General features: G+C 33.4%; 1 protein-coding gene across 2 annotated transcripts in view; it reads left to right on the top strand.

The window, feature by feature from the left end:
• Positions 1–859: 859 nt before the first annotated feature.
• The window catches only part of LOC126811888 (rap1 GTPase-GDP dissociation stimulator 1), a 37,910-nt gene continuing 20,638 nt past the window's right edge, over positions 860–18,131 (top strand). Inside the window, exons 1-5 of one of the 2 annotated variants that reach the window (XM_050537916.2) lie at positions 860–1,194; positions 4,518–4,616; positions 4,896–5,033; positions 5,745–5,870; positions 16,997–17,143. In XM_050537916.2, the coding sequence (XP_050393873.1) occupies positions 1,191–1,194; positions 4,518–4,616; positions 4,896–5,033; positions 5,745–5,870; positions 16,997–17,143 (514 nt within the window). In that variant the 5' untranslated portion in view covers positions 860–1,190. The remainder of the gene's footprint in view (positions 1,195–4,517; positions 4,617–4,895; positions 5,034–5,744; positions 5,871–16,996; positions 17,144–18,131) is intronic. The other variant, XM_050537917.2, reaches the window with a different exon arrangement.

Genomic DNA, 18,131 nt, shown 5'->3' with positions numbered 1-18,131 from the left:
CCTTAAAAGTACAATGTACATGTAATACTGTATAATTCTTTATTGGGTTGCCTACTTATACTGGGCATTAAGTCATTAAATATGACATACACAACAGTTTTTACATGAAGTAATATCATGTATTTATAACAATGAATGTATAACCACTGTGTACATGTAGGTTATCATATTGATAAGTTTCATACAACAATACAACATGTACAACAATACAACATGTACAACAATAAACATTTTATTGATCTGAATTTTGACATTTAATGGTGTATGCAACTAGAAAACACAACCTGGGAGGGTTGGGATTCACTATCAAAGCAGTGTGCAATAAAGAAGACAACCATGAATGATGATATCCATGACTATGTGACATTCATTGAGCACATCCTGTAAAATAAGTTATCTATTACAAGTATATAAAAAATCTTCAAATCTCACCTTTGAAATTATTATTGGGTCATTGGCACGGCTGCCGCCTTGAAGCCGAAATCCCCAAGGTAATCCCCCTTTTAAGACAACTGTATAAGTACTCATATTCTAACCATAATACAAGCCATCAATCAAGTTCAAAGTAATCCAAGTTTAGAAGTTTATAGAGAGAAGTCGTTGGAACTCTTGTCTTTTGCGGCAATAAACTTTCTCAAGTCTCGAAAAATATTCCTTAAAAAGTTACTGACAGAATAACTTAATCAATCCGAACTAATCGAAATAATTCACAGATCAAATTTAGTTCGGTAAGAAGACACAACAGCGCTTTCAACACTGACAACTTCGATTTATGGGCTGGTCTACCTTACAAACCGCTAACTCGAAATGTTAAAAATCTACTATCTTCGCAGTGCAAGCGAGCCGAGAGGGAGAGTTCATTACCGTGTGTTAGGTCACGGAGACCTCTTGCTCTTCAGCTCTGAGTCGCTTTGTGATGCTTTATTTTTATAGTATTACGAAACAGTTTAACTTTTATTACGACCAACTGCTGAACTGGTTGATTAGTAGAAGCCACGTGCCCGTTATTGTTTATTTACGTATCAATACCAGATTAAATCGGGCACGTGTCGGTCGAAGGTGTTATCGTCAACAGTTTACTTCCGGTGTCATGGCAGCGCCCACTGATTATTCCTCGTATTGATCATTTCATGAAATAGTCTGTCTTCTGCCACCAAATTGTTTGGTTTCAAGGTTTCTTCATTGAGAACATGGGTAAGTTTCCATCCATTGCATTTTGTATAATATGCATAAATTTATTCGTTTTCTCACCGGCTGTGTAGTCTTACAAGTAATGTGTTGATGTGACTTATAAAAAAAAGTGTAAAAGACTAAAAGAGTAAGACTTAGACACATTATCATTATCATTGTATGGATAAGCCAATTTTTATGAGTATTATTTACGTCATGATCATTCACATTGAGTTCATGACTATGAATGGGCAAATTAGGTGTATTATATGGTATTAAAAAGATGCACTAGAACTTACATTTTACATTATCATTTTGAGATGATTTGACAGTTGAATTTGGTGTGTACTATAAGCCTACACACCAGCCCGATATTAACAAATTAGATTTTAATTTTAATATTGAGTCAGAATACAAATCAAACAAAGCTGCCAATCAGCTATTCTTCAGGTACAGATTTTTTGCCGAGTCATAAAAAAGGAGATTAAAGTAGCTAATTCTCTAACTGAATATCATCCAAATTCTTCGACATTGAAAACACAAATTATTTGTCAATTTAAATCAACATTGATGTTGTAATCTTACTGGGAAAAGATGGGCTTCCGATATCTAATATTTAAGACAAAATAAACATTTTACCATTGGTACGTACTAGAGCTATACGATATTTTGATATAGTCATTTATCGCAATATAGTATTTTCAGACCCAACTACAATATCATGGGTCCAAAAATCGTCGATTTAGTGGTTTATCAAATATCGCCAAAAACTTCAAATATCGAAACAAAATATCATAACAATAGATAATAAATACACTATACAGCAGTGGAAATTAGCCGACGGCAATAAACTATAATAAAACTAATGTTTTGAGAATCGTTAAATGTTGAAAACACTTGCGCAGTGTCCGCAGCCGTTTTTCACTGCATCGTGTATGCGTTACTTTTACTTTGTTTTTAGTCCACAATAAATTGTCAGTTGTTACTACATGTAAAGCTTAGGCCTACTAAACGCCTGAAATTTCCCACTACCGCTGCAAATTACCAGGCTATAAATAGGTTGTCATATTTTTAAAAAACAAATATATTTTTAGAAAACTCTACAAAACTTAATTTCTGAAAGCAAAAATAAAACGATCTATAAATAGATACTGTCACTGGGTGATTTAATGGTATATATGGACCAAAAACATATTCAAACTAATTAATTTGTCATAATTTTGCTTCAAATCCTTCTGAAACATTGTAATTGCGAAGGAATGCCCTACTATTAAAATTTGATCAAACCAGGTCATGTCCTAATTAAATTCTCGGATTATCCACAACCTAATCGTCGGGCTGTTGATTAGGGGAACCCTTACATTTTAGTCCTGTATACGCTCCATGAATGTTTTTCGGGAAATCCAGTATTTTTCTAGTAAGATTGGATATCTCTACTTTCCATATATACCAAAATTGCCATACTTTTATTGGAAATAACCACCCGATAAATACTTTTCTGGGAACCCATCTTTAACTATATCGTTGAAAAAAATGCCAATATCGATATCGTCCCTTTTTATACGCCCACATTTTCATGTGAACGTATATTGTCGCTGTCCGTCCGGACGTCCGTATGTCTGGACGTCCGTCCGTCCACAATTGTTTGTGGACTCTCTACGGGTCACAATTCTTATCCGATTTTGACAAAACTTGAAATATAGGTTTATCCCCAAAAGATCTCGGCTGCTTTCGATATTGGCATGTATCAGATCGAAACTCCATGGATTATGGCTCCTGTTTGTACGAAAAATCACGTTTTTAGCTTGTGGACCCTATAGAGTCACAATTTTTATCCGATTTTGTTGAAACTTGAAATGTAAGTTTATAACCCAAAGATATCGGATCCTTTCTATATTCGTGCATAACAGACCGTAACTTCCTGAATTATTGCCCTTGATTGTACGAAAAATCGCGTTTTTAGCTTGTGGACCCTATAGAGGTCATAATTTTTATCCGATTTAAAAAAACTTATTAATATATCACTGTTACACCCTAAGGTTGGCTGAGTTCGAATTTCGTGAAAATCGTCCCAAAACTGACGGACAAAATGGCCGCCCTTCGTTCTCAAATAGCGTAAAAATATGGTATATCAAGGTTGTGGAACCTATAGAGGTCACAATTTTTATCCGATTTTGTTGAAACTTAAAATGTAAGTTTATAACTCAAAGATCTCGGTTCCTTTCGATATTCACGCATATCAGACCATAACTTCCGGAATTATGGTCCCTGATTGTACGAAAAGTCCCGTTTTTAGCTTGTGGACCTTATTGAGGTCATAATTTTTATCTGATTTAAAAAAACGTATTATTATATCACTGTTACACACTAAGCACGGCTGAGTTCAAATTTCATGAAAATCGGCCCAAAACTGGCAGACAAAATGGCCGCCCTTCGTTCTCAATTAGCGTAAAAATATGGTATATCAAGGTTGTGGACCCTATAGAGGTCACAATTTTTATCCGATTTCGTTGAAACTTGAAACGTAAGTTTATAACGCAAAGATCTCGGTTACTTTCGAAATTTGTGCATATCGAATTGTAATTTCCTGAATTATGCCCTTGATTGTAGGAAAAATCACTTTCTTTGTCTATTAAATTCCCCTAATTTAGTAATTACCTACAAAAGAATAAATATGTGACAACCCTTGTCGACTGCTAGGACGATTTAGCTGCTGTGGGCGTATGTTTTGTTGCCTGGCAACCTATCTTTTATTAGAGAAGCTCACATTGCTGAAGAAAGCAAAAATTTGTTCTTTCATATTAATTGTGTGAAATCTGATTGGAAGATTTACTTCAAATGTAAAAAGTAGATAGTCAAGATGGGGTGCAATCATTAGAACCAGAAGGCAATACACATTGACATTTAGTACAAATGATTTATTTTTTAATTTGATTTTGTCATTAGATTATCATTTCACTTTTAACATTCATTTCTAATATTAGAAAATTCATTTTTAAATTATTATAAATATAATTTTTTATAGTCTTGCCTCTCTAATGCAGACACTATACCACTTGCCACTTGGGCGAACTTCGGTTATCGTGATTTCTTGACTATGGTCGAACTAACTGAATCTGAATTTGATTTACTGAACCATGCTATTGTGACATGGTTGGAGTAGTTCCAAGATGGCGGTGTCAATGAAACAAAATTGTAGAATATTTAGAAAGAATCTACTTTTGTTAAGTATATGATGTTGGGATTTAACATAGATTTAATGTTATTAGTATGATGATTGTAATACATAAACTATCTGTTCAAAGTATGAACTAGACGTTACATGAAGTAACTAAATTACCTTTCAGAAGAGCTTGTACCATTAATACAAAAACTAAAGTTAGCTGATGAAGACCTGAAGAAAGAGACATGTCTAGAGAATTTAGCAAAACTTGTATCAGAAAATGGTAGGTCATTTCTGTGTTTATCACCATATTATTTTATTTATAAAGAAATATTCTATTCAAAGAAAATTCTTGAGGAAGAATTAAAATATACTGTTTAAGAATTAAGATGTACTGTTTAGTATGTCATTCGGTATGTTTTTTATTATTTCTTTTGGGTAGGTAAGTTTAAGTACCCTGTGGTTATTATCTGATTGATCTGATATTTGTATGTTCATGAGATGAAAAGTTTATTGATTTTTCACGAATAAACGATAATTTTCTTGATATTTGTTTATTCAGAGGAAAAAAGTGAAGATATTGCTGTATTATTGGTTGACAGTGGTATACTCGAAAACATGAAACAGTTATTAGAAGAGTCCAAAAGTCCGCAGTTATCTGCAAAATGTGCTCAACTTATTGCTGAACTGGCAAAATCAGGTATGGATAACAGCAAAATGTGATCTATTTGGGAGATCTGTTTTAAAGCTAAAATGATAACGATAAAATTAAAATATTGATTAAATACATTGTTTTTATATACCCACATAGAAATGTGGTTGAATATTGTTGTAGCCCAAGGGGCTAAAGGTATCAAATCTTCTGAAAGTTAGGTAGGTTACATAGTAAGAGTCCATGGGTTTCATATTTATTGTCACATTGACTGGTTGGGACAAAAGGTCAGGAAATCTTATCAAGCAAAAGTTCTGCCACACTTTTCGTATTTGACTTACTGCAAGGTACCAAAAAAGACAACATTATTAACTGGTAGGGATAAAAGATGAGTCAACTGAGTCTTTATAGACTGCACTTTCAAGCTAATCCGAGGAAGGTAATGTGTGCAACTGAAACGAAGATTAAACAGTAACTGAACATAAAACAAGGCAACAGGTAATAGTTATGGAATAACAAACATGTGCAGTTGTGGTGGAAGAAAGATTTAAGTGGTTAATTAGAATATTGCTACCCCACAGAAAGGGCAAGAATTAATTTCATTGGATAAAAATACAAACCTGGAAATGGCATATCAGTAATAGTTTTAATATGCCTTGAAAGAAATGCCCCGCCCCCCCCCCCCTTTCAATATTGTAAGTCTTTTGTGTATTCAGCTTTAAAACTGTAAGTAAACACAACATGTATGATTAATTTCAGAATCTTTAAGACAGCCTTTAGTTGATTTGGGATTTATAAGCCCCTTGTTGAAATCTTTGACAAGCGATTATCTACCGTTACCAACCCAGTCTTGTAGAGCTCTTGGTAATATTTGTTATGATAATGGTAAGTATCTTTACATATACATTTTGTTTTCATTGTGAAGGTTTAACAAGTTTATTTTCTATCTATGGACATTATGGGAATTGTAAAGTGTTGGCTGTCACAATCAGATTTTACTAGCATAGAGTTCATTAACAACTTGTGTCAGGTCTGTAGATTTTAGTATAATCTAAAAGTGTCCATATTCTACTTAGTGCCTGTGCACACCATTTGAATACTCATTTTAGATTTGTTCATATGAAGAATTTCAGTTCCCTGGGGGTATCTAAAAGCGCTAATAATGAATATTGGCCAATTTTCAAAAATATTCTGAAATACATTAGATCACACATACATATGTTTATAACAATTATTAGGAATTCAATCCAGTGGTTTTCTTATACTACGGGGAACTAGGTGTGGGCCTTTAACTAAGCATTTCTGACCTCTTGAGGTACTCTTGTGCTATTAACTATTTAGAATTTTTGACCTTCTGCAACACTTAATATAATGTGAATGTGGTTTGAGCTTATACCTGAGGATAAAGAATTATCAATAGAGGTAATTAAGATAGAATCTGTTTATAATGGTACAGGTGCAATACTGACAGAACAATTCTATAAATCAAACAAATAGTCCTTTATAATGATGTACACATTCTTAAACCATTCTCCCAGTGGCCAGAACCAGACATCAATGGATGGCTGTGTTAATTAGAAATAGAGTTTAACATATTTATCATGTTGTAAGCTAAACAATTTGTTTACTTTACTTATTACAAAAGTTGTAGTAATGGTATTTTATAGAACAAAGGTTGTTCAAGAGATTAAACGTTATTTTCAAGATGATATCCATATTATTTTGTTATTATGAAAACTGTTTGTTAAAATTTCTGCTAATCAGATGACATCACATTTTTAACGTCAAGGAAAAGGGTTGCCTGTCTATCCTTGTCACAAGTTTATTGCTTGTAATGTTGGTGTAGTTTGTGTCTTGTCGACAGGTTTGTCATATTAGTTTTGTTTGTGTGTATTGCGTTACTCCTGCACTGACTAGTTTGTTCTGATATTGTGTGAAATTAAACGTCTTTTTCTTGTTCCCCTCAAGTATGTAATGAAGAGAAACCAAAAACGGTCCATTATGTGAGAGAATGGATCAACCAGGGCACATTAGCATCACGGTTAATTCGTTCCCTCACATAGCTAATTGTTTGATGATTTTCTCCTAACCTTATCTCCCTTTTGTTTTAATAATAGACAACAACAGGTGGGTAGTGTTTCTCATTACTACTGACCACACTGATTATTGAAAACACATTATGCAAGAGCTAAATCTGCATATTGCAGGTGTTTCTCTAGGCTGATCCAGGCCATAATCAACTTTCGATGGCATCGCTAGCCTGCGATATTTACTAGATTTGAATCAGATTTGCTGCTCAACGCTCATTGATGATTAAATCAAAAAGTGGATAATCGAGACTATGTTCTTTATTGAACCGACTTTAGTAATGATGACCGAGGCTAGGATGAAAATTCAATCATTAAATTCTCAGTCCACAGTGGATTAATTTGACTGAACTTTTTAGCAAATTCCCTTTACATTATCTAGTTTTTATACGCCCGGACGTCCGTACACAATTGTTTGTGGACACTCTACAGGTCACAATTTTTTTATTCAATTTCAACGAAACTTGAAATATAGGTTTATCTCCCAAAGATCTTGGTTCCTTTTGATATTGGCATGTATCGGACTGTAACTTCATGGATTATGGCTCTTGATTGTACGAAAAATCGTGTTTTTAGCTTATTTTGTTTAGCTGGTTCTCTATCCATCTCTTGAAAAATGTGGGCGTATCCTGCATGGCAGCCGCTGGGTAACTATTATAGTGAGAACTGCCAGCTCTTTATCAAATCTCCCATAATGTATCTTTAATTAAAATAAAATAAAATTGGATCTAACATACTACTCTTCTTTACCATCTAGACCAATGAAGAGAGGCGTATGTCATGCAGTGTAATATGAGGGAAATTTTGCCCTGACATTTGTGTTTCCCCCTGCTTGCCAATTTTTTGTCCCATATGACTGACTAAATGCCATTCGTTACCAGGTCCAGTGTTCTGGACACATGGTATGAAGTTAGGACCTCCTGGATAGTGAGCAACATACATCTACTCACTGAGCCACTATGGCTCATTAACATGAACTTGGCCACAGAATAAAAGACTTGTAACTTAACAAGCTGTTACTCAATAGGTCATCAACCACGTCCAGAAAAGATGCTTTTCTAACCCAATCTACATTTTACATTGAATATGAATTTAAGTAATCAAATTTTTTTTGAAAATTATAATTGTTCCTTATGTAAGTGATTATGTCAAATGGCTTCAAGGAAAGCCCATATTGACCAGCAACCTGGCAAGCCACAGTGTACCTCATCTGGATAATTTCAGATAACTAAAACAAGATGGGCAATAAAATTTACCACAGACCAATGGTTCAGACATTCCATCCATTTCATAGTCAGAGATAGATAATTGATGCACTTTTTATGAAGTGGTAAACAATTGTGGGAGCACGGTAAACAATTGCCAGAGAGGATTACCAACCAAGTTTTGTTATGCAGGAAATACCAAGTTAAAAACAAATTTGTGTCATGTATTCCTTTCTTAAAAGTAGTACTTGAGACTTTATAATATATATTAGTTAAGAATGGATAGTTGTTATGGTGAATAGTATAACAAATTAATAATTAAAAACTGGGTATTAATAATGGAATTTACTTAAAGCCGCTGATCATTATTTGCATTTGTCATGGCTTAATCCATGCTGAAACATACTCTTATTGCTTAATCAAGATTTAATTTGAAATAAACAAAAATCAAAAAATAAAATCAATGTGTAAACTTGACCTCTATTGTTTGCACCTAGATATATATACTGGTATTCATCAGTTGTATATTTCTAGTTTTCAATGATTCCATCTTGAATTGAAGTTTTTGTTTGTTTTTGAAATGGCAAATGACATCACAAACTAAGGATTGTAGAATGAATATGTCAGGGGGGAGTCAAGTTTCAATAGACTTATGATTATAATGTTTTATGATTGGAATAAATATCAGAAAAATCTGTCAGTTACAGAAATTGTAAAAGACTAGACACAAAGCTGGAATTGATTTGATTAGATTCATATTGATTTTACACTATAACTTGTCTGACATCTTTAGGATGATTTTATATCAATATTTGATGAATTATTTTGTTAATTATTATGAGGTCTTTAAGAAAAAATAAATTAAAATTTTACTCCATTTCAAAAGGTAGAAGGTAAAGATTTGGAAGCAAAAAACATTTGAGACAAGTCTGCTGTTGTTAGGGTCATCCCATGCTTTATGATCACAGCAAAGATCTATTAATTATGCTTGTTGATCCATCATATCTATCATCAATGTATTATTATATACTGTAAACAGGAAAATTTTGCAATTAACTGCAGTATGAAATATTTGCTGTCTGACAAGACCATAATCAAATTGATTAACAGCCTAATTAAATTGGGTCTTATTATGAAGAATTTTAATGTCTCTTCAGCACAATAATTTGGTCATTTTGAAACTTAATTTATGTTATTTATTTTTTCTATGCTGATATGTGCAGTGCTGAGTATAGGAATTTTTCCTTAACATTATGTTTTCACCAACTCGTCATTGAATTCAAATTGTCAAGGTTTCTTTTACTACAAGTTATGGTTGATCAAAATTCAATAACTTGACTATGTCACTGTAATTCAGAGATAATACTTTCAGTCTAGAACAAAGTGTTTATTAAATAAATCGACAACCGGAGTGATAGGTGTTTTGTTCCTCATGTATCTTCAAGGCATTAAACTATTATTCCTGTCTGAATATTGCATACAGTTAGGTTTAGCGTGAAATAGAATATAGCATAATATTGTTATAAACCAACACTTGCATTTTTCACATGCCTTACAGTGTACCCAAGGAACAAATTAGAAATATTTTATGCAGTGGCCATGGCATGAAATGTGTTCAGTTATACAGAATGAATTATTAAAACAAATAGCTCTGTGTACAGCATAATGACTGGTACATACATATATAACATATTCTCTTTGCATTGCTTACACACAAATGTAAGCTTACATGTAAAAGTTCTGTATTACCGCTGAGAGTTGACTGGACATTCAAGCCCATAGATTTTTATTCTTCATTTTATTCTAAGATGTATACAAAGCTGATCTCTAATAAATAAGTGGACTTTTCCCTTCAATTTTAATAAATCATATACAGTTGATAATGACTGGTATGTCCTGATATATTCTGATCCCAGGAAACATTAATCAATCATAGTATTTTGAATATGGACATACTGTTATAGAAATATAGAGCTGGTTTATGTTAGCTTCATGTGTAAAATGTTTTATTATCAGAGATATAGAATATGTAACATGTATAATGATGATTTTATTCAAAAGATGAGGGATGGATAGGCTTACTTACAATATCTATTGATGACTCAGTTATTGCTTGTATTGTCTATATCTTGTTCTCCCCTTCCAATTCAGGCAAGATATTTTTAAAAAAAAGAGCAGAGAGTGGTGGAAAAATTCAATCTTGGGGTGTTTTAAGCGGCACTTTCGATGTTCCATTGCCAAATTCCAATTTCCTGGAAATGTATAGGTTGAAATATGAAGTTTGTTATGTGTGAGTCAGAGTGACTAAATTGCCAATTTAATTGAAGGAAAGGTAGATTAATTTTATGAGTGTTCCCCATAATTAGGATACATGTACTTATAGTTTTAAACAATTCCAATCTGATTTAAATACAAAACTAATTTCGTTTCGTTTTTTATAATTTCTATGTCCTTCACATTACTCAACCAGCGTCTGTGTTCCAAGCAGCTATTCGGAAATACAACTTTTAGTTTGTTCTGTTTTCTTTCACTGTTAAGTCTACCCTCAATTCCGCGCACCAAAAGATAAGAACATGACTCAACAGACTATTTGATTGGCTAGTTCCTACCATCACCCAGAAAACGTTTTTTTTTAAACAACTAATAGGATCTGTGTTTTAATCAGATTGTAACAATTTTTTTATTGTATATTGGCTGACCATTACCTTCTTGATAGGTCTATTCCTATAGACTAGTAAACATTATTAGTGTACCACAGAGAGATGGAGAAAATTAGAAAACATTAACGTCAAGGGTCATGTGAAAGTAATGAAATGTAAGACTGAAAGCTAGTGTTGGATGAAATTGGTAAATGAGCAGGCAACCCATTTCTTTCTGTAAATGAAGGCTTGTAAATAAAGATAACTGAGACTTGGCTACAAGGAAAAACTTTGCTGTTTTTTTAATTGATTTCTCTGTGGAATATCTTTCTGTTTGATTGAGAGTTTCTTAATAGTTTTATTTTTGTTCCTTTTACCAACTAAAGCATTAACTGATGATTGATTGTGAAATTATTATAGTTCTAGATGATATTCCCTTAGTAATAAATGGTAATTTGATGATATTGTTAATATAGATTTATGATAGGATGCTATGTTTTGCAGAGTTTTTTTTTTTTAATTAATCTGAATTATTATACAAGCTAATTAAAGTATTAGATTCAATCTCTGTTTTCTTTTGGAAGTGGTAGACTGGTTGAGTGGTCTAATGCATATGCTTTAGATCATAACATCTGTCATTGAGTAAATACATGTAGCATTGTTTTAATCCCAAGCTTGTACATGACAAGGAGTAGAGTCGCTTGTCCAGCCTCATCAGTTTTACCTGGATCCATCGCTTTCCTCCCACTGCTAAAGACCCACTGAATTATCGAAATAAAAATGTATCATGATCTGGTTTGAGTTAAGTGGATGATTAACCCCAATTCTCACTCTTTAGGGGTTTTTTTTTGGTTTCTGAATGTTATTATTATTATGCGTTCTCATGTTTTACTAGACTGGTGGTAAACTTATTAAAATGAACATATAATGTTCTTATTATTATAGACATCATTTCACTTAAATAAATACCGCAAGCTGTACAGTACTGTATCTAGTAGCTACTGGAGAATGCTAATAATATATTTTTTTAATACTCTTTTCCCCGTCCCTTGCCAGTTTTCTGCTGTGATATTTATATATTCTTACTTTACTGATGTAGTATAAAAAGTACCTGAAAGTTCCTTCAGTCCAAGTACAATGCATCATTTATTTATTGGTTTACCTGTAAGCGAGCATGTGAATGAATTATCCCAAGTAAAGAACTTAAGAGAATACAAGTATAGGTTAAAGGTGAGAAATTTTAGACTCTTGGAGTTGGAATGGAACATTAATGCCTTTCACTTGCTGCCAACTGGTACTGACATAGATTATTGGTGATGTGTATATCTACCTTAGCTTGATTTATAAAGATAGAATCAGAGAACTTTAAAACAGGTGTTTTTCTACGGGTTCATTCATGAATTTATAAAATTTTGTATGTTTGGTTTGTTAAGATCATGTCCACCAGACCAGACAAACAACATATACAATATTACACTTCTGGGATTCATTTCACTATTCATAACAACCACACATAAATCATCATAATTCAAATGATGTCATCATGGGAAGTAGATATTCTCACATGGAAACCAAGGAGAAAACTGTGCTCAATGGGCATTTATTACAATATTGAAAATATGGATTATTTATGTAGTGCATTAAAGTTATCTACATTCGTTGTCTTTGCTCTGATTTTCCTATCTCTCAACCAAATTATTATGGTATGTGAGTATTGTTGTCACTTCATAAACTACAAAACATTGACAATAGATTGTGCCTACAGTCACCATATCCAGAGCAATCAGCATTATAATATAGGAACCATTTATGATTCTGACTTTGGTGGAAGGTTATGATAGTTAATGATTGGAAATCCATTTATGTCTATACTACTCTATACTCGTGTCTATGTAGCTTTATGTTTATAAGCTATACTCGACAAGAATGAAATCAAAGAGTTCTACAAACTATAAGATATTTATCTAACTACTCACTTCCAACAAAATGATATTGATCTCTTAGAAATAACAAATTGAATGAGTAAAACTATTTTGTCTGTAAGAGTTTGATAGGTTATTAACAAATGGATATTTAATAATGGCTTAGTTTATATGCAGGATCTTCATTGATTTGTAGGTTTGAATTCAAATAATATTTTAGGAAATATAAATGTAAGATCATTTGATCTTTAGTATATGATCCTCGTCTTTTTGATAAATAGTCCTAAATATGTACATGTAACAAAGGATCTTAATGAATGAAAAAATTATAGCGGTATATTTTCTTCATCATTATAAGAAAGACAAGACAGTTCCATAGACATGTACATTAACTACCTCATTATGAACAGCCAGCCAGAACAGGAATCGATGTGTGGTTGTCTTTAATACAGACTAGGCCAGGAGAACAGCCAATTTTAAAGCATATTTTGCAAACTTTTATAATTTATCTTTGGATGTGTTTTCATTTGCCAAAATCCATGCTATACTCATTCCCCATTGTCCCTTCTTCATGAGATGACTCTATATTATTGACAGCTCCTTGAGAATGATATCCATACTTAGCTGCTTTATCTTTAGAATTGTCATCTATCTGATGATAAAGACTTGAACAATGAATAGTCAGTTTGAAATTCAAATTGGTTTGTCACTTAATTTCTGTATGAACCTCGACTATGTATTATTATAGTTAATTGAGATTGGTGATAGTTATTGTTACACTCACAGTGCAATCAAATTTTTTTTTTGATTTGCGGTTTGATTCACTATCATGATGTGTGTCAGCATGTTTGCTGCCAGAAATTTTTTCATTCTTACCTTATATTTCTCGCAAATATGGGTTTGAATAGATGAAAACAATGGGTCTTGGAATGATTAGCAGCATAATGATACTGTTAAAATTGTTTCCCATTGGCATAGTACACTTAGTGTCAAAAAACCTTAGAAATGGTTACAAAATATGTCTGGAGGAAATATTGATGTGAACAAAGGATGTTATATGAATGTGATTAAAAGTACCACATGTTCTATTGCCTATAGGTAATTATGTTACCTTTTTCTTATTATGTATAATATCATCTCACCTTTCTTAACCTTTACTGTTATTATATATATCTTCTATAAGTACTTACAGATCTTAGCTTACGTCTTCTGGTTAGGAAATAGTTGGACAGAGATATAAATAACTATTTCTATTTAACTTATAGAGATAAAGGGGTAAAAAACGCTTTAATATCGTGGAAGTCACAGTTCTGAAAAAGTGTTCATTTCAAAGATAGTCCTATGTTGACAACTTTGACATTATTAACTTGAAAATAACAAATATTAGATTAGAACAACAATATATATTCAATCAAGGACAACAAGAAAGATGACTTTTTTATGGTAGACTGCAAAATGAGTAGAAGAATTATTACCACTACACATGCTAGTCTGATTAAAACCTGGAAAAAATGTTGATTTTGAGGCGACTTGTCCCTGCTTTCCTCCGAAATGCCTTGTTAAAATAGAGTGAGTGGATCATTTTGTCCAATAAGCTTTAATGGTTTCCGAATCATCTTGTTCGGCAAGCTTGTTACTGTTAGTACAGTTGAATTGTAGGTAATTGAATTGATTCTTGATGATTTATTTTTTTTTAATAAGAATTTTCTGCACAAAAATACTTATATTAATTTGATTAACCCTCTCATGACATATCTCGACAGACCTGTTGTACTAGGTTCTACTAACAACACAAAATACACACATTCACATATTCAATATCGGATATATACTATTCCAAAAAAGTAGGGGATATTTGATTTTGGGGGCATAATACTAAAATATGCAAATGACTACGAAAAAAGTCACTATAGAACCTAACAGAAGAAACATTTCCAGTTACATGTGACGCCCAAACGCACCAATAGCTACCGCATGGAATGCAGGTGATGCTTGGGATCATCATGGGGGTCCAACCCAAGATTTGCACGACTCTGACTTTGAATGTTACAGTCATAGTGGCATTGAATTCCAGGGTGGAAACATCAGTTTAATTGTTTTAGTGACCAGAAAACAAATTTTGATATGCGTCGGCTTACCCAAAATGAAAGGTTACGTGCCCTTGGCATGCTACAAATCGGCACAACACAGGCGGTTGTGGCGCGGACGATGAATGTTTCTCAGTCTGTCATAAGCAGGCTATGGTCCAGATACCGTGATACACAATCTGTACAGGACAGACCACGCTCAGGTCGACCAAGGGCGACAACTCAAGCCCAGGATCGATTTATCCGTACCTTGGCCTTGAGAAATCGTGTCATCACAGCAAATCAGATCAGCGCTCGTCTTCAAACAGACACTGGTGTGAGTGTGAGAGATCATCACATTCAGGCAAGACGTCGTTGGTGTAGGGATCGTCAACACTGGGATAATCGACGCTGGAGCAATGTGATGTTTTCAGATGAGTCAAGGTTCACTGTTGATTTTTTGGACAGACGTAGGAGGGTGTGGCGTCGTCGAAACGAGCGCTTCCAAGACGTTAACGTCATCAGACATGATCGATTTGGGGGTGGTTCTGTTATGGTGTGGGGAGGCATCACTGTTGCTGGAAGAACGGCTTTACATGTTGTTGCAGGGCGTGTTACAGGCCAGTACTACCGTGACAACATCTTCCAGGATGACAACGCAAGATGTCACAGGGCCAGGATCGTTACAGGTTACCTCCAACAACAGAACATCACCACATTACCTTGGCCAGCACTGAGTCCCGACCTCTCCCCCATCGAGCATGTCTGGGACATGCTTGGACAGAGGTTACGTCAACGTCAACAACGTCCTGCCAATGTCCAAGAACTTGCTGCTGCGTTGCAGCAGGAATGGGACAATCTGGACCAAAATGACCTTAGACGTCTCATTAGGAGTATGCCATGTCGGATCAATGCTTGTTTGGCAAACAGAGGAGGATTTACCCGTTACTGACTTGGTTGTGATGCTGTGGTAACTTTGCTGTTTGACCCCGGGTATCATTTTACCCTTATAATGGTCAGTCTGTGCCTTACTTAGTCTAACGATCATTTGGAATAAATCGATGAATGTGAACTTCATTTCATTTTGTCATTTGTTTCTTCGTCAGTTTCATTAGGTGACTTTAATAACACTTAAAAATCAAATATCCCCTACTTTTTTTGAATAGTATATGTATTTGGATTCTAATCTTATTACAACACCTTTATTATAATAAGTACATGTATGTAGTCACAATACCCAGCACTACTTGGGTGCACACTGTAAAGGGCTTATTTAAACATTTTTTCGACTTCTTCAAAGTCATTGGATCGATTTCGTTCAAAATTGGTAGTTATGTTGCTTGCACGGCCATGGTGTTACTTCAGATTTGTCCAACTGTGCACTTGTTTAAAATAAAACAGTTTCGAATGAACAAACAAAAGGTCTTTAAATGGTTTATGAAATGTGATAACCAGCGGTTGCTAGGCAAGATGTGCCCACATTTTGCAAGAGATGGATAAGAGAACAAGCTAATAAATAAAAGCAATTTTTCATACAATCAGACGCCATAATCTAAAAAACTATGGCCTGAAATGCAAGAAAAATATTGAAAGGGACTGAGATCTTTGGGATATAAAAATCTATTTTAAGTTTCATCACAATCAGATAAAAATTGTGAACTCGATAGGGCCCACAACCTAAAAATGTGATTTTTCGTACAATCAGGGGCCATTATCCATGAAGTTATAATCTGATACATGCCAATTTCGAAAGGAACTGAGATGTTTTGGAGATAGACATATATTTCAAGTTACGTTTAAATTGGATAAAATTGTGACCGTAGAGTGTCCACAAACAAATTGTGGTCAGACGGACAGGGGCGACGACAATATACGTCCACATGAAAATGTGGGCATATAAAAATGACTCTTGAATAATATTAAGTGTGAATTTTTTAATGTTTTCCTGATTCTTCCAATTTAAGGTATTGCCCAGTACCATTAGTTTCAGGTATCATTGAGACTATGGTATATAAATTATACAGGTATATATAATCATCCATGTTGTACTTACAAATTTATTTACTAGTGTTATATTATCTGTGTTTTGTAGATGCTGGAAGAAATGTGATTGATGAAAGTGATGGTATCAAATTATTAACAGATCTACTAAGATCACAATTAAAAGTAGACAGAGAGGGCTCAGAGAAATTACGAACCATAGCTTGTGGTTTTCTATTAAATCTCACAAATACACATGGTAGGTTATATTTACTGTTATTAATCTGTCTTACTGTTACTTTTACACTGTAGGTTATATTTACTGTTATTAATCTTTCACAGATTTTCATGAATATACATAGTTACATATACTTTTATATAGTAGGTTGTATTTACTGTTAATAATCTGCAATTTGAGAGATTTTAAATCCCTTGTCAACAACACTGTGAAAGTTTAATCTCCAAAATGGTTCATTTCTGTACGGTATTTATAAACATCATGAATTGGAAATTTCACAATAATCGGGATCATCTGTACAGACAATATAAAGCAAATCTTCTCATCTATAAGTTTATGGTAAGATCTATGGATGGCTGGCTTTTTATTTTGAGTATACACATGCCAGGAGATGATCTACAATAGAAATGAAACAATATGAGGATTCAGTCTGAAAAATTAGTGGTTTTATTCTTTAGTTACTTTTACCCATGAATTCATGTAGTTTTAGTTGAAAGTTGTAGAACAAAATCAAATTATATAACAATATCTAAATATATTTACTTGTTGCCATGGTAAAATAGTATCTCAAAACTAATGAGATACATGTTCACATAGTTAAAACTATTTTGTTTAAAATATATACTTGTCTGACAATAATAATCTTTTAGAGGCATTTAGTAACTGGATAGAGCAATGAACTATACCACATACTTATGAATGACGATGTTCTTCTAAAATTTAAATACTATTAGTAATATATCTTTAAACCATTTGAACACTTTATTAGTAACTTACGTGATTAATCACTTGAGAAACCCTTCTGTTTTGTTGGCAAGTATAAGATTAAAAATTCTCATGACATTCTTCAGAAGAATTTGATTGTAAGAGGAACTGCAGTATGGTAATTTGGAATCTGTCCAATTTTCACTCTCTGGACTAAATTGATTGATGTAAAAGCTTAATAGTTAATTTTAAAACAGGTGGTTTAGCTATCAGTGAATAATGGTGGTATAGTATCTGATATTAA

The sequence above is a fragment of the Patella vulgata genome, chromosome 2 (assembly GCF_932274485.2).
Source record: "Patella vulgata chromosome 2, xgPatVulg1.2, whole genome shotgun sequence".
NCBI classification, from domain to species: domain Eukaryota; kingdom Metazoa; phylum Mollusca; class Gastropoda; family Patellidae; genus Patella; species Patella vulgata.
Note: the sequence above shows the minus strand (reverse complement) of the source record. Positions and strands in the feature narration are given on the sequence as shown.